This window comes from Artemia franciscana, chromosome 8 (genome assembly GCF_032884065.1).
Source record: "Artemia franciscana chromosome 8, ASM3288406v1, whole genome shotgun sequence".
In the NCBI taxonomy this organism is placed as follows: Eukaryota; Metazoa; Arthropoda; class Branchiopoda; order Anostraca; family Artemiidae; genus Artemia; species Artemia franciscana.
This window is the reverse complement of record NC_088870.1, coordinates 25019611-25043058: the sequence shown is the minus strand read 5'-3', so window position 1 is coordinate 25043058 and position 23448 is coordinate 25019611. Positions and strand designations below refer to the sequence as shown.

General features: G+C 34.5%; 1 protein-coding gene across 2 annotated transcripts; it reads right to left on the bottom strand.

Annotated features, from left to right (window-relative positions):
* LOC136030195 (regulator of microtubule dynamics protein 2-like) lies at window positions 1–23448 on the bottom strand. 2 transcript variants are annotated; one of them, XM_065708957.1, is made up of 6 exons: window positions 23360–23448; window positions 15721–16112; window positions 14476–14590; window positions 10888–11102; window positions 8717–8950; window positions 1–2243 (listed from the first exon to the last, which is right to left on the bottom strand). In XM_065708957.1, exons 2-6 carry the CDS (start codon window positions 16078–16080, stop codon window positions 2187–2189), a joined length of 981 nt encoding a protein of 326 aa, XP_065565029.1. In that variant the 5' UTR covers window positions 16081–16112; window positions 23360–23448; the 3' UTR covers window positions 1–2186. The 2 variants fall into 2 exon arrangements, with proteins under 2 accessions (XP_065565029.1, XP_065565030.1); XM_065708958.1 differs by having other exon boundaries at window positions 23283–23390.

Sequence of the window (23448 nt, the reverse complement as noted above, 5' to 3'; positions counted from 1 at the left end):
TTTCTTTGGCCAAAAACTGTATTTACAGTGTTATTTACAACTAATACTAGAGTTATAACAAAGCTACAACAAAATATAAAAATAAAGTTATAACATATTCAAATAACTACTGAACTTAAGTTTATTTGTGTCTTAAGTTACGAGTGGAGCGATGGTTCTCTATTTTAAGCAAGGGGTGGACCTCCCCCCTCGGATACTACGTCGGTAGAAACTACTGAGATTATCAAGTACCAAATTAGGAACCTCAGTTATGCGAAAAAATTTATTCGATATGTAACAAACTCTACCTAAGGCCACTTAGACCATTCAACCAATAGACCAAGAGTGCCCGACTATAAAATCTAAAAGGCAATTTTTCTCAAAATTATTTATTTTATTTTAAGCTAAGAATTTTATGATTTCATCCTAAAATATCTAAAAAAAAAAAATCCATGACAATAACTCAATGGTTGTAAGAAAAAGGATTCTAATACTAATTAAAAAAAATGGTTTATGTTCCTATTACCTGAACGATTGTTTTGGGTCATGAAACTATTGTTAATAGGTGTATTTTGACTTTTTGAACATCTTTTCTCTCTTGCAAAACTATCGCAAACTCACCGTTATGGAGTTATTCCGGCCCAAATGTCCTGTATTTACACATACAGAATTGCAATCATTTCCGTTTTCGTTGATCGGATATTTGAAGTCGCGAATCTGTAATAGTTTAGAAACAAATTTGGGCTATATATTTGCACATCAGGGGGTGGGGGTAAAGCATAGCATATACTAAATACGTAAACTAACCATTACTGTATTTAATATATGCTATGCTTTACCCCCCCCCCCCCAATGTGCAAATATATAATAACTCCATAACGGTGAGTTTGCGGTAATTTGGAAGAGAGAAAAGATGTTTAAAAAGTCAAAATGCATCTAGTAACAATAGTTTCATGACCCAAAACAATTGTTCAGGTAATAGGAACATTGACCAAAAAAATATAGGATGAGACTTTATTTTATATATTGTGAGCATTTTGTCTTTTGAATAATCCTAGAGGCGCGCAACTAAAATTTACGTTTGAGCACGGAGGAGAGGCGGGTATTTTATTTCTATAATTTCTCCTTCCCCTAGGTTTCCTCTGAATTACTCTTCAGCCTGAAACCTAAGAAAGTGCTTTTAAAGCTCAAATTCTCTTAACTTTCTGATAACAAATCCTTCATATCAGTAAGGAAGAGGGGGAGGGGGCATTTAGCCCTTAACCTTCCTTCGTTTTGAGAAATATATTTGGATTAAATTTAAAGAAATTATATTCTAAATATAAGGGGGCTGTCACCCATCCCTCCCCCCACAAAAATTCCTACTCTTTATCAATTATGACGCGGAAATTGCGATTCTATAGATACAAGTGCATATAAAATTAAACACATATGTACAAAAGACCATTTCATACCAGACTTACACATAAATAATTTGAAGTGAAATAAATAAAACCTCACAGAACTGAACATGTAGGCCTACATATTAATCGTTGACTACTCTTTTTTTAGCTTTATCCCAACCTATTGTCGGGATTGCGACACTATAAAGATTGAGACATGCTTGAACAAAGTTTTCAAATTTCTAATAGAAACATGTATATAAAATCAAGGCACGAAATTCTGTCTTGGTTGTCGCCAGAAGTTGTTACTTATAAGAAAGTTGCTACTTATCATACACCAATAATTTTGTAGTCACATACCGATACAACATTTATGAAGACTGAATTTGTGCGACAACACTACACAAAAAGTAATATATTTGTGTTATTTTTGTTTCAAAAAATTAAATTGAATTGTCTTCTCTTTTCCAAAGCACTGATTTATTCGAGCACTATAGCCCGGTCAACAGAAAACGAAAATCACAATAATAACGGCACAAAACCCTAATCTGAAATATTCTCAAAATGTCTTCCCAAGTACCAAAGAATTCTCAACTTTAGAGATGTAGAGATTTCACAATTTGAAAATATTTCATCGTTACGTAAATTTCTTACCCAAAACCTTCAACTAGTTGCATAATCTTAAGCATTTCAAAATAGCAAATATTCATCCCGAAGAGGTAGACTTAACTAGGAAGAGGAGCAAATTACTCGTTATGGTCCAGATCACAGGACATTGACACTGGAAAAGAAAACCACCTACAAGCCAATTAAAAGTTTGTGCCGCTAGCAAGCTGAGTATTTCGAAAGAGTCTTCTCAAATTCTGGATGAAGACGACTTTCCTGAAATTAAATATAGGAATCAAAACAAGGAATAAATTATTACGGTCGTGCTATGATGGATAATGTCATATCGATGTGGGAAACATAATTTTTCCAGGATAGATTCTTGGATGAGTTCCTTATGATAATGCAGACAATATGAGTAACTACTACAGGGAAACTACATGGAGCAAACTTCTGTTGTGTCAGATTGGGATTTTGATCCTTCATTATTCCGTATAATGAATCAGAACGGACTCGGCCGTCCTGGCCGAGTGGGTTGGTGCGCTGGATTCGGGATCCTTTGTCTGAGAGGACGCGAGTTCGAATCTCAGTGTACCCAATTCTTCAGTTTGGGACGGGGGTCAGTGGTGTGACTCTGTAAGCTTAGCCAGAGTCAACCCAGCTCTAAATGGGTACCTGGATAAATCTGGGGAAGGTAAACAGGAAGGGTGTGCGAAAGCACAGGATGGCTGACCCACAACCCCCCATTGCACTTCCTGGCTGAAGGGCCAAGAAACGGAGATCAGCACCGCCGGTAAGGACTGTAAAGTCTAATGCCGTATCCTTTACCTTTTTTTATTATTCCGTATTGTCCCGTAGTGTTTGTTTTGTACTGGTCCTCAGATTCAGATCTTTAACGATCTTAAAAACGCGGTCCATAGTAGCCAAAAGTTTGAAAACGCGTTTTGCCCTCCCCTTCCCAAAAAAGGTACTTTTGAAATCTGAGAGGTACAAAAAATCTAGGGGCACAGGTCCAAAACAACGCCACTGTGCCCCTCCCAACCCTTTTAGTAAATGATACTAGAAAACATGTTTTGACAAAAAAATGCCTAATGAAAGAATTCTTCATTTAAATTTGACTCAGAGATAATAAGTGTTATTTTTGTTTATCTTAACGTTAAAAGTTAATTGTCGATGCCCTATGCGTCACAGATGGCCCAGGAGGAACCAAGTTCTAAGTAAGTTCTTTTTACAAGTCTATAAAAAGAGCAATTATTGATGTCCGTGCTGCAATACCTCCCTGTCGCAGATCGAGAATGAATATTCTTTTAAAACCCTGGATGACCTCTGGTCCTCTCACATATTACAGAAAAAAATAGTCTTTGGAAGGCTTATAAGTCCGACACATCTTATATGAAGGAAAGTCGTGTTCAGCAATTCAAAGTTTGTAGTGAATATTTATATTTCTTTGTGTCGGAAGGCCAAACCTCAATATTGTCTTAAGAATTTCTCGAATGTAGTGATGTCATTTAAAACTTGGCAGTAGATACATTTTAACCTTAGGCCCTCCATTCAATCTCCTTGCCTCCCTTCCGGTTTTGCCTATGACGATAATGTTACCAAGGGTGAGCGAAATGTCCAGGAGGCGGTTACTCTGTATCTTCCAAATATTGGTAAAATTACTATTTCTGCTGTTAATTTCTCCCAATTGCAAGTTGATTTAAGGACCAGCTTGTTACATGTCAATGTTCGTAGAAGCGGTATCCAGTATCGGTATTACTAGATTTATCCAGAACTTAAAAGAATTTTTCCTTATCTAGCCCCTACGCTATTCCTACAAAGGTAGTTAAGTTAATTTTTTCTTTCAATAAATGAGAAAAAATAAGATTTTTAAGTAAAGAGTAACACTAAGACTTAAAACGGACATAAATTATTCTGTATACGAGAGGGGCTGCCGCTTCCTAAACCCTTGCTCTTTACACTAAAGACTTAAACCTCTTTAAAAAATACATCTCACACAAAATCAACGGCCCTTGTACTTAAGCAGTCTTTCCTAAAGAACCAGGACTTAAAGTTAAACTTTAGCGTAAAGAGCGAGGGTTGAGGAAGTTCAAGACCCCTCGTATGCGGAACTTGTTTCTGTTCGTTTTAAGTTTTAATGTTGCTCCTTAGTTTCAGTTGAACAACTTGTTGATTTTATGCTTACTTTATGCCTGTTTTTCAAATCATGCCAGGAAATCTTATCCCCGTGTAAAAATTCTGCAAGAAAATTCCTTCATCTGAAAAATTCTCCTCGTGTAACTCCCCCCACCCCGCAGAAAATAGCACCAAAAAATTTCCGTATATTTCCCAATCACAAATACTAAATGTGAACAAATTGTAACTTAAGCCCATTCCCAGGGACTATAGAGGGTAATGCTATTATCAAAGCATAGTTATTGGACCTTTCAACCATGCTGAATTAACTGGGTATCTTAAAATTTTGATCGGATGTCCTTGGGGGGGGGGGGAATGGGTGGGGGGGGGGGTAGGTGCCTTCCGATCTTTTTAGTCACTTAAAAAAGGCACTAGAACATTTAATTTCCATTCGAATGAGCTCTATCCCAGTCTTCTTGGACCATTGGTTCGATGCGATCACCCCTGGGAAAAAACAACAAAATTCTACATTTTTGTGGATAGGAGCTTGAGACTGAAACCTCTACAATAGGGTTCTTTGATATGTTGAATCTGGTGGTGGGATTTTCATTAATATCGCTTGAATTTTTGGGGATATATCCTCCTTTTTCGAAAATCAGACAAATTTTCTGCAGTTCGTAGCTCGTAACTTTTTACCTTTCAACTTAATGAATTTTATATATTTGTAATCAGTGCTAAAAACCAATTCTTTTGATGTACTTACTGTTATCAAAATTCTTTTTTTTTAGAGTTTCGGGTACTATTGGGCAGAGTCAATCCTTATTTACAATTCGTTACAAAGAACTGTTTGATCATTTTTCCGCTCACGATACTTATTAACCATCATAGTATTTTTCAATTCTCCTGACGAGGCTCAAGTTATCGTACCATATAAAGGCTAACCGCAAAACTATCCAGCTAACGATTAGCCGGTTCCTCTATTGCCTGTAAATTTTGCTTGTATATTTGTAATATTTTTGAAATAGCAATGTTTTCTCGTGTCACTACGTCTCTAGTTACGATAAATCTTTTTCATGATTTCCAGCTTGATTTTCGGGAGAAGCATTCAGCAGTAGATGGTTGTGCACCACTCTTGAATTTGATGCATTCGACTTTAAATTCTGGATTAATCCCTCATCTTCAAAAAGCATTAGATTCTTCAGACTACCCACTTCTCCATTCACCTTCAGAGATTTACTGTTCATCTTCAATTCAAACTTGTTTGTAAATCCGATAATGATCTTATTTCTGAAGTTAAAAAGGACAAGCTTGCGATCTGTTGTCGTCTTTGACACCTAATTCTTTCCTTGGTCATAATAATAGTTCACTTTAGGGTAAAGCCTTGTTGCTTCCGATAATGACAGCACCCTTTAAATTCCCGGAAGAATGGTGTCTTAAAATTCAGCACGTAAGAGTGAGAGAATACTTATATGGTTCAATGCAAACCTTCTTGTCGTAATGCTTCTAGGTGGAGTTTATTGATTTTTCGAGAGTATGTACTCAGTTGCTGATAATCCATCATTCAAATCACTCTATTAGTAGGCCAAAGGACTGTTATTATTAGTAATGTTTTTGATGGACTCAATCTTTTGAGTTATACATAGGTAAGTGTATTAACTTAAAAAGAACAAAAAAACAGATTTAGCAACTAAAACTTAAAACACGGAGAAATTAGCTTGTATGAGATTTCAGTATGAAAAAGAGCAGAACTTACTATGAATGAAGAAATTGAAGTTAAATCGAACAGAAACAAAATGAATATTGAAGCCAAACCAAAGAAAAACATAAACTAAAACGAATAAGGATGGCTTCACTAGCCATTAACCACCAGCCCCCCTTGAAACGCTTGATTGTCACTAAAGACAGCAGTTAAGGATTGGCGAGATTGCTGATTACAAATCAGGGGCAATATTGCAATATAGAAGCCCATTATCTATGTCACTGATGAAAATATTTCGGAAATAACAATTGGTTTTCAATAAAGTATACATTGGTATAATATCCATGATCATCAGAATTATTTTTGTATCGTTCTTGTTTTTTACTTGCCTAGGTTTTTTTTTCTTCAGAACAATGGGCAATTATTTCTCTCAAACCGAGCTCTTTGGTAGCCGAGAATCCTATGGCTTTCAGCCCTCACTAGTAGACATTGCTTAGATTGAGCGGTGGTGACTCTCTCAACTCTTCTCGAATGAAACCTCAATTCCCTCGGACATTCTACCTTCGCAGAATTGTTACTTCCATCTCCTCACTACGCTTGGTTGCACAGATCAGCGGCCCTCAATCAGGTCATAAAAAGGTCAGCGCAGCTGAACGACAGCAGATGATATATGACACACTGAATTTTTAAACCATAAAAATATGTATATTTAATAAAGCTTTCTTCTGTTTTCTGTTGCTTTTTTTTTTTGTCTTTTTGGCCAGCTTTTAGGCATTTTCGGAGAATTTTCTAGATGATTTTCGGTTACTATAGATACTTTCTTTTGTGGTTTTAAAATGAATTACCTTATATTTTCAATCCGCTATATTTGCAACGACTTGCTGTACAATATAAAATTGTGCACAGGATGTGGTTTTCGGATATATCTCCTAAATAGTCTATTTTACAAAAAAAAGCTATTTCGGTGCTTACGATGTAGTTCCAAAATTTTTGTAGACTATAAGTAAAACAATACTTGTCTAAAAGCCATATCATGAATTCACCGGCCGTGGTTTGTTAAAGGCATAAAACAATACCTCATTCTAAGGTACACATTTTTTTCATGTGCTTAACAAAGATGTCTACTACTGAATTCTACAATTTTTCTATTTAGTATAAAAGTAGACATGACTCTTACTTACATAAAGGTTATTCGGCTGGCAGTTTCAGGCTCTACAGTAATCCAAATTATTTTTTTTCATTCACGGTTCAGTCCGTAATACTACTATCTTAAAGAAAATTAACTGGATATACCTGGCTACTACTGATATTCAATATTTTTTGTTTTGTATAACTAGCTATTGGCAGAAATCTAATTTTCACTTCAAAGTAAATACACTGGACCCCCCGGTAATATGGCCCCTGTCTAATCTGGTGCTCCCTGTAATCCGACATATCTATTGCTACTGCATATTTTTGAAGATATTCGTTAATGTAAATAATGCATTACTGAACAGTTTACAACTTGTACGCGCCACTGTTATTGTGCTCGACGCATAAGTATGATTTTTGGTTTATATTTCTTAGTTAGAATTTGACTAGATTAGATAGCAGTGCGGCCTACTTCTGAAGTAGGTATCAAAAGACCATCCCATAGAAAAAACGCTAAAAGAGCTTAATATAAAAGATTTAGTTTTTACGCTTTGTCAATCACGGAATTTATTACCTCTTTCAACTATTACATTGTCTTGAAAAAAGTTGTGGCCAAATCTAGTCACTACTCCTAGCAACAATCCACAAATAAGTGTACCTTCGGATTAGGAAGTAATAGAGCAAGTTTCAGCAGAAACACGGATAAGTCCAGAAGACTCAGAAATCTGGTGCTCTGGAAGGTATAAAGACATTTTTACGAAATGTCTGACGAGGAGATTATAAAAGATATTTCTAGTTTTAGAATAATAAATCAAGAAGATGACGACGATGTAATTGCAACTACTCCGCAAGTGAGCAACAATGTTAAAACGTGATTAACGCTACTCCTCGCGTTTCAACAATGTTAAAAAAAAAACTGATGAATTCGCGTTTATTAAACTTATTGACTCATATTATAATTTTAATTCATAGTTCTTGATTATTTTAGTACACATACATATTTGTTTGTACACAATTATTTCCTAATGTAAAGTATTATTTTTTGTAAGTTCTACTGCATTAATCATGTTAATTCTACAATAAAACGTAAGATATCTTATTGTGTTGTTTGAATTACTACATTTGGCATACATAATTAAATATTATTTTGTACTTCATAGCATTACATATACAATCTTATTAAAAGATCTTCAATTTGTCGGATAACAAGGCAATGTTCTGTAAAACAGCCCAGACAATAGAGGGTCTTAGGCAGTATTCTATAGTCCCACAAGCTTGATAATTCGACACTGCCCTGCGAAACGTTTGTCAGATTACTGGGGGTCCACTGTACAAATGATTACAATAGTAGTTTCAAGGTCTTCGGTGATTTATACAATATTTTCACAAAAATTAGAATCTATGCTGAAAATGGTCGAATAAATCAATTTAACCACAACAATATAAAACAAAACTTAGTATAGAAAAGAAATTAAACAATAGTCCCACACTACAATATAGTCCCAATATTTCAACAGACCACAAATGGTCCCAATAGTCCCACAGAACAATATAGGCCGTGTCCAAGGAGAAAATTTAAACCGAGAATAACTTTGGGCATGGAATTGAAGAAATAGTATATAATATTTGAAGTTAATGAAAAATAAAATGTAACAAAAAATAAGAATAAAGGTTATTTTTTAGAGATTCGCCTGAAAATGCAATACTCAGATATAGTACAGAAAATTAGCAGCATAAAACAGTATAAAATTACAAATTATTAGTCATAATATGCAGATACTTAAAATAAATAGCGCCAATTTACCTCTTCAGAGTAAGCTGGAAGTTTTGCTCCAATCCCTGCATATCGAATGCTATCTTCTATATCTCCTTTGGAAAGACTACATTGCATTAAATAATAATAAACTTCTTTCCAAGGCCTTGGACAGCCCTTTTCGGCCTTTAAAAAATGTTTTAACGCTTCAGTAAAACAATCTGATGGGACTGGACTCAGAAGCCTCGAGGCAGCTGCACGTTCAAACCAATTCAACTTCGAGAACTAAAATAAATTATTGACTTATGGCTGAAAACACTTTGAGAAAAATTTCAGGTCTGAGAAGACCTGAACTTTGAGAAAAATAGTGCAAAAACTTTTTTTTACACATTTTTGACCAAGACAACCAGATTCTTAACATTTAGGCGTTTTGTAACAGCTTTTACTGGTAAACGAGAAGGTAATGGAATCTTAAACTGATCACATGGAATAAATTCTGTTATTATTTCTACGAAATATAGCCAACAATTCGGTTTCTTTCTTCTTCTTTTTCTTGTTCAAGGTAAACCTGGCATTAAATGATTCCTTTCAGAATTTTAACTTTAAATCATTTCCAAGCAAAAAGTTTTTCAAAGAAAATCAAACAGCGATATTAAAACCAAAGATGAGCAGAGATAAATTCTTACGGTAATTAAAACTAAAAACGGACACATTTTACTATCAATCAATTAAAGAAACCCAAAACAAACAGAAATTAAAATTTATAATTAACTTAAAGATAACAGACCGTATTAGATGAATAAATGAACTCCAAAACGACCAGAGAGTGAAAAATGAAGTCAAACTCGAAACATACAAAAATAATCGCAAGAAGGAATGTGGCTCCTGCCCCTAAACTGTCTAATGACCCGAGTGTCATTTGTAATTTACTGAAACCGTTTTATTCCCAGCAGTGCGTCTATATTTGTCACAAATCAGTAACAACACAACAACAATTACAATGTCACAAGGCCAAACAAGGATTGTGGTGCTACCCCTCTATCCAAACATTCGAAATCACTCTGGCCATTAAAACAGCATGTGTTTTTAAGATTGTGGTTTTTATTTGTCAAAACATGGACAAAAAAAATCAACATAATAATGCAGATAGCTGGAAAAAATTAGTAATGAACACTAACTGATTGCGTAATGTGTAATAATATTAATTCCTAAGTCTCAGCAATTTTTAGTTTTCCAACGTGGTAATTATCAGATTTTTTTCCAGAAAAGCCCAAATGGCACTCTGGCCTTTAGAAGGTTAGAGGATTGTGGCCATACTCCTATTTGTTGTAATTTATGCTCGTTTAAAGTTAGACTTGATTATTCATTTTCTGTTTGCTTTAGGATCTATTTAATCATCTATAGCACTATCTGTTATTTTTATGCTTGAGGCGATTATGTTTCATTTCAATTTCTGCTCATTTTTGGGTTTCATAACGCTTTACTCTTCTTTGAAAAACTTTTTTGGTAGAGGTTTTCTGAATGAAAGTTTTTTTCAATTTCAATTTTAAAATAAGAAGAAAGAAATACAAAAGAATAATGAAAAAAAGACAAAAATAGCACAAAATGTTCCAAAAAGTAAAAGCAAAAAAAAACATAAAGATCGATTATATGGGTTGTTCGATCAGAAAACCTCATCAACAGACACAATCAATTAAAACAGTTTAAAGAATTAGTATTAGTAAGCTACTTAAGCTCTTTAAATTGTTCGATATTGGTTGCGCTGGTTAAGACTTTCGATCGTACAGCCCAAATGTTGCCAAGTTCTTCGTTTCTTCACCGTTTCTATTTTATTTCAGTCGATGTTAAAAGAACTAAATTCAATCGAATCTTCATATAGAGTCAGGCATTATTAATAGAGGAACATCCAAAAAGAAGGCTGAAACTTCAATATGAGCCTACCCTTACATGAAAATCAGAATCAATGTCAGTTACAATTCTTGGAACTAACGATGAATTGACGCTATTATACTATTACAATAAACATTCAAGGAGTAGCCTATTTACTATTATTCTACAAGTCTATTATTCTTTCTTTTTATTCTTTTATTCTACTTTTATTATATTTTATTTTATTGTTCTATTTTACTCTATGTTCTATTCTGTATTCCGTTTTATTGTTCCATGTCCTATTATTCTTTGTTTTAATTATATTTTTGAATTCTACAATATTATTATTCTACCTCAAAGAGTAATCTTCCGTACAAGAAATTGGCAAAGTAATCCTCTGGGTCAATTTCTAAGGCAATTTCCACGTGTTTTTTGAATTCTTTGGCATTTCCAAGTTTTTCCGTAAATCCCAAGTACTCAGCTTTACTTCCAACGGCAGCCGCATACCATTTGTGAGCTTCAGCTGAATTGGGATCTATAGCTAAAGCAGATTTTCCAGCTTTTATACCTAAAATTCGAAAGAACACGGTTAATCTATTGAGTAATCATTGGGATAGCCAAATAGGCGACGAAGAAAGTCTAATATCCAGAACAATGATCACTCTAGGTAAACATGTTTACATCATTTTCATGCAAGTGACTTATTTGATTGCTTAACAATAATCAAAATTACTACAAAAAAGACTGAAAATCCAAAGGACAAAATTAAAACAATACTGGGATTGACAAGGAATCGGTGACACTGCTTACAATACGAGACTTATTACGAAAAAGTGATAATTCTTCACAAAATACTATCAATTGAGCCCTCTCCCGATCTTAGAGGATCGCTCGTTCAGTACAATCACACTTGGAAAAAAAAAATGAATAAACACGCAACCGTGATCGATCTTCTGGCAGAAAAAGCAGAACTCCAGATTTTTGTAGATAGGATCTTGAAACCTCTACAGTGGGGTTCTCTGATATGCTGAATCTGATGGTATGATTTTCAGTAAGAACGCTTGACCTTTGTGGGGTGTTTCCTCTCTTCTTCGAAAATTGGGCAATTTTTTGAGTCTCATAACTTTTGATGAATAACATTAAACTTAATGAACATTATATATTTGGAATCAATATAAAAATTCAATTCTTTTGATGTTTCCATTTTTATTAAATTTTCGGTTTTTAGAGTTTCGGTTACTGGTAAGCCGAGTAGGTCCTTACTCACGGTTCGTTATCACAAGCTATTTGATACTATGCAAGCGCCTTTTCACTATTCAATAGAAATATCGGCCTTCTTCCAAATGAATCCCAGCATTAGGTTTGCTTAGACTTCACGCACAGAACCAACCACGCACGATTAAGAACTTCAATAATACATATATAAAAATCAAACAAAATAACAATTGGCAGGTATTGCAGTAGAGCTTTTCCTTCTGAAAAGCTCTAAAATGGGATCCCTATCGTTATCAGGAGTAACAAAAGTAACTCGTTTAAACTTTGAAGCTTGTACCTTCACCAAGAGAATAGCAATAAAGAACATTTACCATCAAATTTCATTCAGAGATTAGTTGATACTTGCAATAAGCTCCCAACAAAAATAATCTTCAGAACGCAATCTTTAAGCACTTTTATGACAGATTTGAATCCTTTAAAAATGATAACCGACAAGATTAGAGGCACACATTATCCTTTGCTGGTACCACAAAAAAAAGCTCTTTCTTCAACCAAAACAAAATACTTACCGTACCATTAGGCTATTAGACGCTTCATTGGAGCGTGCATTTAGGGCGGGAGGTCTCTTTTCGAGGCCACATTGATACTCACTGACCGAAAAATTGATATTGAATCATAGTTTTTTACGTATAGTGAAAAGTGATTTTTTTTCACTTAGTAATAAATAATTATGTAATGTAACTAATTTTTGCTATTTTTTGACAAAATAATACACTTTATACAGGATGCTAATTTAAGCTGAACGGACTAAAAACTGAAAATTTTTCAGTAGTGGGAAGATCATTCAAAATCGGAAAATTATAAATTTTCTTGGAAATGTTTCTGATTCTTATAATAAGTCAAATCTCAAGATATATTAATAAAATGACTGAGAAGGCTACCGCCTGATATAAAAATAAATAAAGTACTTGAACATTAATCAAGCTTCTGATTGAATTTAATCTAATTGTATCGAAATGTTAATCGTTGATATATATGTATATATTATGCATATATATATATATATATATATATATATATATATATATATATATATATATATATATATATATATGCGTGTGTATTTTTTGTGTGTGCATGTATACGTGTGTTTGTGTATCTATAGGCTTATTTTCTGTTCGTTTTAAGTTTTATTTTGTTATTGATCTTAATTTACGTATGTTTTAGTATTTAATTATTCATTTACAACAGTAAACCATATCTTTTTATTATTGGTTAAGATTTGGAATATTTGTAAGGTCTTTTTTCAAACTTACCAATTAAAAATTAAAATGTTGGATTTTAAGTCCCTGCCCCTTTCTTCTTCAACGCTATCAGAATGTTTCAACTCCAGCCCCCAAATAAACCTTCCAGCGATAATGTTTAAACCCACTTCAGTGACCTAAATACACATAGTGTCTTCCGATTAACCTTTGCTCTCTCTCTCGCTCGAGTCAAAAATATTGATTTCTTGACCCCTTCCCCCAGGAGTCCCGAAAAGTTTCTACTTGATTCCCCACTTTATTCGCAAGGCATTGCTTATAATTTGAAAACCTGGGTGCATATAGCGTCATTTAATTTATTCAGATATGGTACCCGTTTCGTTTCTAGAATATGCTTTTGAGAAACTCTGGGAATCTTGGGCTAGCAAACGATACATAAGAGTTCCTGGCTGACGAGAAAAGCAAGACCAAGATGGCTGCCTTTTCTACTACAGCCTATCTGTAAACAATATGTCATATTCGTAATTTAGGGTCATTGTCCTTTGAGTTGGAAGGAGGGTGATGTCAACATCAAATGCATACTTATTAAAATTTCTGACTTACCCGAACAAAATGAATATCTCGAAATTTATATCCAATATCATGGGGGTTACAGGGGGTCGTTGATTGGGGGTTACAGGGGGTTGGGGGGAGAAAGCGAGGCTAAAACCCTCCAGTTACTTTCAGCCGCCTAAAAAAGCAATAGAACCTTAAATTTTCTCTTGGCACCAAGACCAACAGCTGCAAGTTTCAAACTCAATGTGTAACTCTTTTAATCTAGGGAACAATCCCTGAAAGTTTTGAGCCACTGGACACACATGGTACAGCAATATCCCCTTTTCCACTATAGAATCTATCTGTCAACAGCTAACAATTCCCATAATCTGCATGTATACCTGTCACCTCAGGGTTGCTGCGGTCATCTTAGTCATCCCACATGCATTATCATTAGACCGTTCGACTATTCTGAACAAAACAAGAATCACAAAAGCGCTGAACATGTGTCTAGGGGGATATTACATTAAGAAAAGACTGCATGTAATGAAGTCATGCAAGGAAATGAGCGATGTAGTGAAAAGAAAACAAAAAAGATGGCAAAATCCCACGGATCAACTACAGGGATATAAATACTTTATCTGGAAACTCGCATGTAGAGGAGGTCCGAAGCACTATCCTTTCACTAGATGAAAAAAAAAACCCACAGCTGAGAGCATGTTCTTTTAGTTTTTACAGCCCATGCCGAAAGAAAGCACAGTAGATGCTTAGAACTATGTGTAGCTACAAACATCCTTACGTAAACAAATAAAATTAAAACAAATATAGGTCACAAGAGAGAAATATAAATTCAAAATGTCAAAATAAGAAAATCGTTTTAAAATATCGAGAAATTTAACAGTCCAGGAACTAGAAAAACGATGATATTACCTCTTTCTATCAGTACTTTTTTCTGAGATAAATCAGGTTCTTCACGTGCATACAATGGATGGTTTAAAACGCAGGCACATGACAAATAGCACAAAAATTTGAAGTCATCTGAATGCTAAAAAAAGAGAAAAAAATTACCTTTCCATGCGTGAACACTTACAAGCGTGTCAGTTCAATGAATAATTACTATCGGTAAAATGCGGTTAACGAAGATATGACCACATACAGTGAATGAACACCTAACAGACTTTTGCTAAGGTCAAAGCCAAATTTAACGAAGGACGAGGATTTAAGATGTGTATATGGTCTAAATCTAAAATAATGAGTAAGATTATAAAAAAACTATGTTTTTGTTATATAGACTTATGTATAATACACAAGTCTCATGCCAGGCCCATATCATAGTCATAATTGTCAATAAAAAAGTCAAGATTTGTGAATGACATGTGTTTTTCCTCGATTCTAAAGTCATACTTGGAGGCCACCACAGAAGCAGAAAATGAAATACCAAGAAATAGATTTAAAAAGCTTCACCAATTTGTTCCCAATCATCGTTTAGTAACATTATGTCTTTATGTCTTTTTCAAGATTCGTCTTAAAAATATTGGAACTACTGTTCCAAGTTTCTACCATTTCTAATTTCAAAAGAAAAATGTGTCTTAGTTCTTTACTCTGATCAACCAAATCATAAATTTTACGCTTAAAAACTTAGCAATGCTCAAATCGACAAATTACTAATAGGATGCATTATAAGTGCTCTAGCTGTGAATAATAACAAAAGTGAAATTAATTTTAGGGCAACATTTTTCAATTTTTTAGGGGAGGAGAGTTCTTCAAACCAAAGGGACTTCCTCTCATGTATGAGAATGCTATAAGCCATACCAAATCTGCATGGCCGAGGGAAAGAATCCCCATTATTTGGTCCTAGACATTAAAGAAATTTCTTTGTCCCATTTTATTTTAATAAACACCATTTTCTATCGCACTTTACTATACTGTTTATTTCCTTCTAAAAACAGTATTCCCCTATGTAGTGGATGTTAACCAAAAATTAAGCAAAAGGGGAAAATCTTAACAGTCCGCAAATAGAATTCCATTTTTATAACGCAAAAAAATTTGGAATTGTAGTTTTAATGGCAAGTAATCGCCATAACGTGCTATAAGTCAATAAATTCTAACTTTGTAAGTTCGTTTTGATAAGTTCTATGAAGTAGTAAAATTAAATTTTAACAAAAAAAAACTTACGCTCTTTTCAAAGCTTGATACAATTTCAAGAGCCTTCACAAGACAATCCTTATCCCCTAAGAAAAGTTCGTCTATTTTTGAATAATCAGGATGCTTTTTAGCCTCCCCTTTTAAAAGTACACTTCCTTCTCCTTCTTCAACATCAAAGAATTCTTCACTTTCACTAGATAATGATGTCATAGACTGTCTCCTTGAAATCACATCTTCTTTTGTCACTTCCACTTGATTCTCTAATATTTTAAGCCGTCTCTCAAGTTTTTTCCTTTTCTCCCTTTCCTCTTCAAGCTCTTTCACAAGAAAAAACAAAGCAGATACAGAAACTGCAAGCAAAAGAACAGCCCATGTTGTGGATGACAACATTTTTAGATTTTGTATTTCTTGTCTACAATACCCTGAAATAAAATGCTTGGAATTTATTTGTGTACAAAATAAATACAAGAATATTTGTGTACACCGATATGCATACAATTACATTTGTGTATAGCCTACATATTTGGTATATTTCTTTAACAAACACGTAATCTGCAGGCTATCCAGTCTTAACTGTTGAAAACTGTACTAAGACAGAAGAGGAGGTAAATATAAAAGCATACAAAAGCAGGCCAATTTGAGAAACTTTGGCATATAATTCAAATCCACATTTAACTCACCAATTTGAGCTTGTTTTGAATTTGTCTAGTTCTGCTAAATAGAACTGCAAGGTAAGTGGGGACAGCAATTCATAATTTTTTTTTTTATTAAAACCAGGTTAAGGCAACAAAGATTCCATCTACTTTATGGCTACTAATCATCTATGAAATTTCCTTCGATGGACGAGTACACCGTTCTCGCCCCAGAGGTCGCCCGCCGAAGATACGGAAAGAAAACTTTTCATCCTATAAACTGCCACAACTCCCCGCCTGGCCGAATACAGAAGCACCTACAGGAGGCATATCAATGAACTGATTAGAAAAGAGGCCCTAAAACAACTTTCAAGGACGGACGGGACTTCAGCCAAGTAAGTTAAATCAAATTTAGAAAGAAAATCATAGACGGTGCAATAGCACTGCCTGAGTAAAGAATGAAGTGGACACAACCTTTTATTATAATTTTTTCTGGCCAAGGCACTTTGTATAGAAGTTGTTGTCGCGCAAACTTTGAAAGGAATTCATTCGATTGGAAATTGACAGTTCTAGTGTACTTTTTAAGAGTCAAAAGTGACTGGAAGGAACCCCCCCCCGCCCATCATTTCTTCAAACAAATTCAGTCAAAATTTTGAGATGGTTCATCATAACTGAAAGATCAAGAATTATGTTTTTGGGGGCGTCAACCCCCCACAGCCCTCAAGACAAGGGCTATAAGTTATACTAATAGCCCATTGTTCACGTATAAGAATTTTAAGTAAGGGGTGATTGTATAAGCTTCTGAGGGGGCTAATTCGATTGAAAATCGGAGGTTCTAGTGCCCTTTTTAAGAGTCAAAAGTGAGTGGAGGGTAAATAGCATCTCCCCTAGCCCTCTTATCCGCAAATGCATCAAAATTTTGCGATAGCTATTTTGTTCAAAATACTCTAAAGATCATGTAACAATGCTTCCAGGATTGACAAAAACCCTCAGAGCCTTTTCCCAAGGGTTATAAGATCATGTAACAATGCTTTGGGGTTGACACAACCACCCAGAGCATGAGGGCAAGGGTTGTAAGTTACGCCCCGGAGAAATATAAGGTTTTTATAGAATGGGTGGTCGTATAAACTTTGGAGGAGGCTCATTCGATCTGATATTGAAAGTTCTAGTTCACTTTTCACGAGTTAAAAGTGACCGGAGGGCAGCCAGTCCCCCACCCTTTCCCTAAATGCTTCCGACCAAATTTTGACATGGTCAATTTGTTGAAAATAGCCTAAAGATCATATAACAATATCTCCAGGGTTGATCATGGGAGGGATGTTCAAATGGCCAAAACGTAAGATGTTTATATTACTGCTGCTATCACTGTTACTACTTCTACTAATACAAAACTACTGCTGCTACTACTGTTCCAACCCCTACCACTACTACTATGCTACTAGTAATAATAATACTAAATTAATGAAGGTGAAAATCTGAGAGATTATAGTGGAGAAATCTGAACTAAATCAAAACGAGCAATGTGCAAGCAGATTGTCCAAAGAGCAAATCTCAGGAATGGATTAGAGAATTAAGTAGGGACTTTAGGGACTGCTTAAAGAGGAAGATCAATTGAACCAAAGACAATAAATGCATGCTACTACCAATGCTACTACTACAGCTACGACTACGTCAAATACTACTTCTACTGCAACTACTACTAACGCTAAGAGTACTAAGATAAAAATTTCCAGAGGCGTTGAGGGGGAGGTTCAACTAAATTAAAACATACTATGGACATATAGGTTATCAAAAGGGCATATCTGCAGTATCTTACTAGATATTTGAACCGGGATGTTGCGCACCCCCCCCCCCCCTTGTACACCAACTATAGCGGGAATGTCATTTGTTCTTTACTGAAAGCAATATATACTCTAAGTGATTTCTCTTTTATCATTATAACATTGAAATAAATACATCAACAAAAGCTTTCGAATGCAATTATAATAGGCAGCGCAAAACAAAAATGCGCAACAGTGCTACCTAAGTAAAGAGAAAAGTTTCAAGGCACTTCATATAGATAGAGTTGTCTTAGAAACATCAGAAGGAGCTCATTCGATAAGAAATCGACAGTTCTGGTTGCCTTTTTAAGGGCCAAAGTGATTGGATAATCCCCCCAAAATCCAACATCTTGCAAAACACATCCTATCAAAAATTTTGAAATAACCATTTTGTTCAGCATAGTTGAAAGGTGCAGCAATTATTTCCTAGGAGATGTCACCCCCCCCCCACAGTCCTTGGGACAAGGGGCATAAGTTCTGCTAGTTGCCCGTTATTAACATAGGCTATAAGATTTTTATGGAAGGGCGGTCGTACAAACTTCAGAGGGAACTTACTCAATTGGAAATCAGAACTCATAGTCAGGGCTTCCACTTTTAGGGAGATTACCCTATTTTAGGGAGAAATCACTTGTTTTAGGGACACTTATTTTGAATATATGGAACTTTCACATATAATCATAACACACTTAGGAATGACTGAGTGTGTTAATTTGGAACTTTCAGGAAATGGTAACGGGGACAATCAATTTACCAAAAAACAAATATTTGCACGATACTACAACTACTACTTCTACTGCTACTACAACTACTCAAACTACCATCATTACGATTACTGCTTCTGCAGCAAGTACAAGAAGGATGAGGGTATTGAAGCAGAGGAAATGTTGAGGAAAAAGTTGAACTAAAGCAAAACAAACTGATTACTGTATCCAGCTGAAACTTCCAAGACATAATGAGAGGATGTTCAATTGACCAAAAGGCAACATGTGTATATTACTGCTGCTAATACAACTGCTTCTACGATTACCATCGTGACTACGATACTAGAACTATTAAGACTAAAGGTATGAAGGTGAAGATTTTAGAGAATATAGACGGGAAGCTTGAATTCAATAAAAAACATTAGGCGCCTGCAGACTGTCAAAAGGGCTTATCTCCGGTTTGAATTATGGTGTCAAGTTGTAACTTTCAAGGAATAGATAAACGGGAAGATCAATTAGACAAAAGCCAATATTTCCACACCACTACTATTACTACTACTATCACTACTACCACTAAAAATAGAGCTTATGTTGCAACTATTAGTTGAACTAAATCAGAAAATAGTAGGTGCATACAGATTCTCAAACGAGCATATTAGCAATATCCTTGAATCAAAATTGATTGGATTGGAAATTGAAAGATCTGACACCCTTTTTACGAATCAAAAGCGATTGGAGGGCAACCAGACCCCCTCCCACAACCATCAATACTCCAAACGTAAAATCAAATCCAAATTAAAATTATGAGATAGCCATTTTGTTTGATATAGTTGAAAAGTTCAGTAACAATGTCTTTTGGGATGTAATCCCCATACAGCTGTTATAATCCCTTATCATCTTGCCCTTACATTTGCCTCATAACCTATAAGTCCTTATCACCTTAATTATGATGTTTTTATTATTTTTTTGATATTATAAGAAAATGGAACATTAAGTTCAAATTAAGGATTGTTTTCGCTAAAGTAAAGAATTTACAATACTTGGAAAAAAATTCTAATGCACATTCAGCTGCACAATACACATATACTTTATCATATAGCATTTTCTTGTTTACTATACGTTTTTGGTTTTGGAGATACGTAGGACTTGGATATATAAAGGCATGGAGTAAATGATGGGCTTCCTCTTTCCTCTTGATATCTTTGAATACTTTATAACAAAATTCTTGCAGTATAAAAAATACCAGCATAACCATTCTAGTTAACCAGATTGTCTAGCATCTTATGTTGAAATTAGAAGGGCTTAAGAACACCTTATAATCTGTTGGAATTTCTTGATTTTTATGACAATTTCGATTACCTTATAAGTTTGATTCAAAAAGGCTGAAAAATGTAACTTTAAATTGCTTTTATTATGAAAGAATGGTGAAATTTTTAATGTTTTGACTCCCAGGGATTTGCTTATAGCAACCATTCAAGGACACTTTAGCTATACTTGGACTAATAAGCAATTAACCTGTAACTTAATCTAACATCTATTTGACAGTTGTGACAATACAGTGAAAAAAAGGAATGTTTACATACTTCTTGGGGTAAAAGCACCCCAAAATGTAAACTAAAAAAAATAATAAAACATTCTATTCATTTACTCTTTACTTAAAAGGCAACTAAATTAAAATATGCATTCAGAAATTTACTTTTTGCATAGATTCGGATTTTGTTTTGTTTTTATGGCACTTGGTATTTACCAAGTGACATATAGCGATTGCAAATTCTGTGGGTCTGTCTGTCTGTCTATCAGTCCTGGTTTTGCTAGTTTAGGCACTTCCAGATAAGCTAGGACAATGAAATTTGGCAGACATATCATGGACCAGACCAGATTAAATTAGAAATAGTCGTTTCCTCCACTCGACCATCTGGGGGGGGGGGGAAGTGGGGGGACGTTTAATTTGGAACAATTTGAAAAAATGAGGTATTTTTAACCTACAAATGAGTGATCAGATCTTAATGAAATTTGATATTTAAAAGGATATCGTGTCTCAGAGCTTTTATTTTAAATCCCGACCGCGTCTGGTGACATTGGGGGAGTTGGAAGGGGAAACCTAAAATCTTGGAAAATGCTTAGAGTGGGGGGGATTGGGATGAAACGCGGTGGGAAAAATAAGCACAATCCTAAATACGTGATTGACACAACCGGAACGAATACACTCTCATTGGGGGAGTTGAGGGGAGGGTTAGTTCTGAAAAATTAGAAAAAAAAATTTTTACAAAGGAGTGATTGGATCTTAATGAAATTTCATATTTAGAAGGACCTCGTAACTCAGATCTCTTATTTTAAATCTCGACTGGATCCAGTGTCGCTGGGGGGAGTTGGGGGAGATAAGAAATCTTGGAAAATGCTTAGGGTGGAGAGGTCAGGATGAAACTTAGTGGGGAGAATAAGCACAAGTCCAAGATACTTGACTGACACAACCAGACCAGATGTATGTTCTTTGGAGGAGTTGGGGGGAGGGATTATTTCAGAGAATTAGAAAAAATGAGACATTTGTAACTTACAAACAGGTTATCAGATCTTAATGAAATTGGATATTTAGAAGGACCTTGTATCTCAGAGCTCTTATTTTAAATCCCGACTGATATTAAGCCTCTGATTTTCCTTTTAAATCAATCTGTTGATTCTTAGAACTTTGCTAGAGCTCATGCAGTATGAGCTCTTGGCTCTTCCAACCTTGTCACAAGTGCTATATGAGCTCTTAGCTCTTGTTTTAATGGGGGAATTTTTTAGTGAAAAACTGATATATACCACAAGATTGGACACAAAAACTTTTTTACAAGCCAAATTTAATGACTACTTATAATACATAGACCTTTAGACTAAATCAGCTTGATAGTCCAGATATTATCCTTCCTAATTATTAATGTATGCATAAAAATTTAGTCAATATGTCATCTCTCTTTCCTAAAACTACATTATTTTCTGCTTAAAATCTTAGGTACTGTACAGCATCTCTTAGGCTAATTGTTGTAATCATGGTAAGAAATTTTTTACCTCCAAAACCAGGCTAATGCCTCTCTTTTTACAATACCTACTGTTATCTCCTTTCTTACAAAATGGTCAATTAAAATTTTCTAACATTACTAGGCATTGATGGTTTCTTTTTTAGGTAGACAAGTATTTCAAAAACTATAATATTAGAAAATTCCACCCTTGTGTATTATTCAGAACATGTTCAATAAGTGAAGTTAGGTTCTTTTGTAAAACAAACTACAATGCAGGTACATTTCAATGAACTATTTTCTATATAGAGGGGATTAGGTTAGATTAAGTTAGGTGTTTATTATAATCCACAACACCCCCCACCCCCTAATGTGCAAATATATAGCCCAAAATTTTGATAGAGCTAATGAAATAAAATAAAATATGATGAAAATATAATACTTTAATAGGAAAATTGTAAAATAACAACTTAGAATTATGTATCCAGAACACAAAATATAATTGCCTCTTTTTCATTCTTTGGTAAATCCCAATTCTTCATTTCAAAATCCATGTTCAGACACTATCTTCTATCACTATGTATAGCAAACTAAATTGAGTTTTGTCTTTGTGGCTATGAAACCAGATTTTCTCAGCAAAATTCTTGAGTGTGTATTGAATTGTATCAATTGAATAATGAACTTTGTCTTAATTGTATTACACAAAATCAATTGATATTGATATATTTTCAGCAGGTAAATATTTTGACTAAGACCCAGGTATCTATGAGCCTCATGGCATTGATTCTGAATATACTGTTATGCTTAGATAGTTGGAGTTGGTAAACTTGTAATCTGCCTGAAATTTAAGAAGTACATACCATTAAAAATTGCAAGCCTTAGAGAAAATTGCTATACAAACAATACAAGAATCTCATTTTAAATTGCCCTAGAGCAGAAGTGACCAGTCAAATCTCTCTTGCCACACATAAAATTATAGATCATCCCTCTTTACCCATCTTTAGAGAAAGAAAGTCATATATATGTATCCAAGAGATCTGAATTCTTTTACAATTGGATAACAGATTAAGAACAAGAATAGGCCTAGACCTACCTAGTAACTAAGACATAGGCTATAACACATTAAACAATAAAAAACAAAAATAAATTTATTATATCTGGGACCACTGGAGGACAGGTGCATTGTATAAAATACAACTACTATATATTGAAGAAGAATAAAATAGGGAATGAAATGGCAGGCTAGGCTACTATTCATTTTGCTTTGAAGTTTTTTTTCTGAGAAGAGTAACAGCTATACTATCTTATTGTATTTAGAAGTGACTTTTTAAATTGTAATAGTCCATGAAAGGTATCACTTTAAGTATAAAAAATCATGAGCATGTGGTTTGGCCTGGACCAAGCGATAGCAGTCAAACAAATTTCAAGCCCAGCAAACATTACCTTTAGAAATACATCTGAATTTTAATAATAATATCTATCATGTTTCTCACATATTCGTCTTAAAAAATATTACTAACCAAAACACAATGTTACTGAAAGACGCCAAAATTTTGAAGGTCAAACCATGGAATTGGGATTTAAATTTCACGCTTGATTTCCCTTAAAT

Excerpts from the sequence above, each read along its gene's own strand:
- LOC136030195 (XM_065708957.1), bottom strand. The coding sequence starts at position 16,080 with ATGTTGTCATCCACAACATGGGCTGTTCTTTTGCTTGCAGTTTCTGTA. Across the intron at positions 11,103-14,475 it reads AAAAGTACTGATAGAAAGAG|GTATAAAAGCTGGAAAATCT; the intron begins GTAATATCATCG and ends TTCGAATTTTAG. Across the intron at positions 8,951-10,887 it reads ACGGAAGATTACTCTTTGAG|TTCTCGAAGTTGAATTGGTT; the intron begins GTAGAATAATAA and ends AATTTATTTTAG.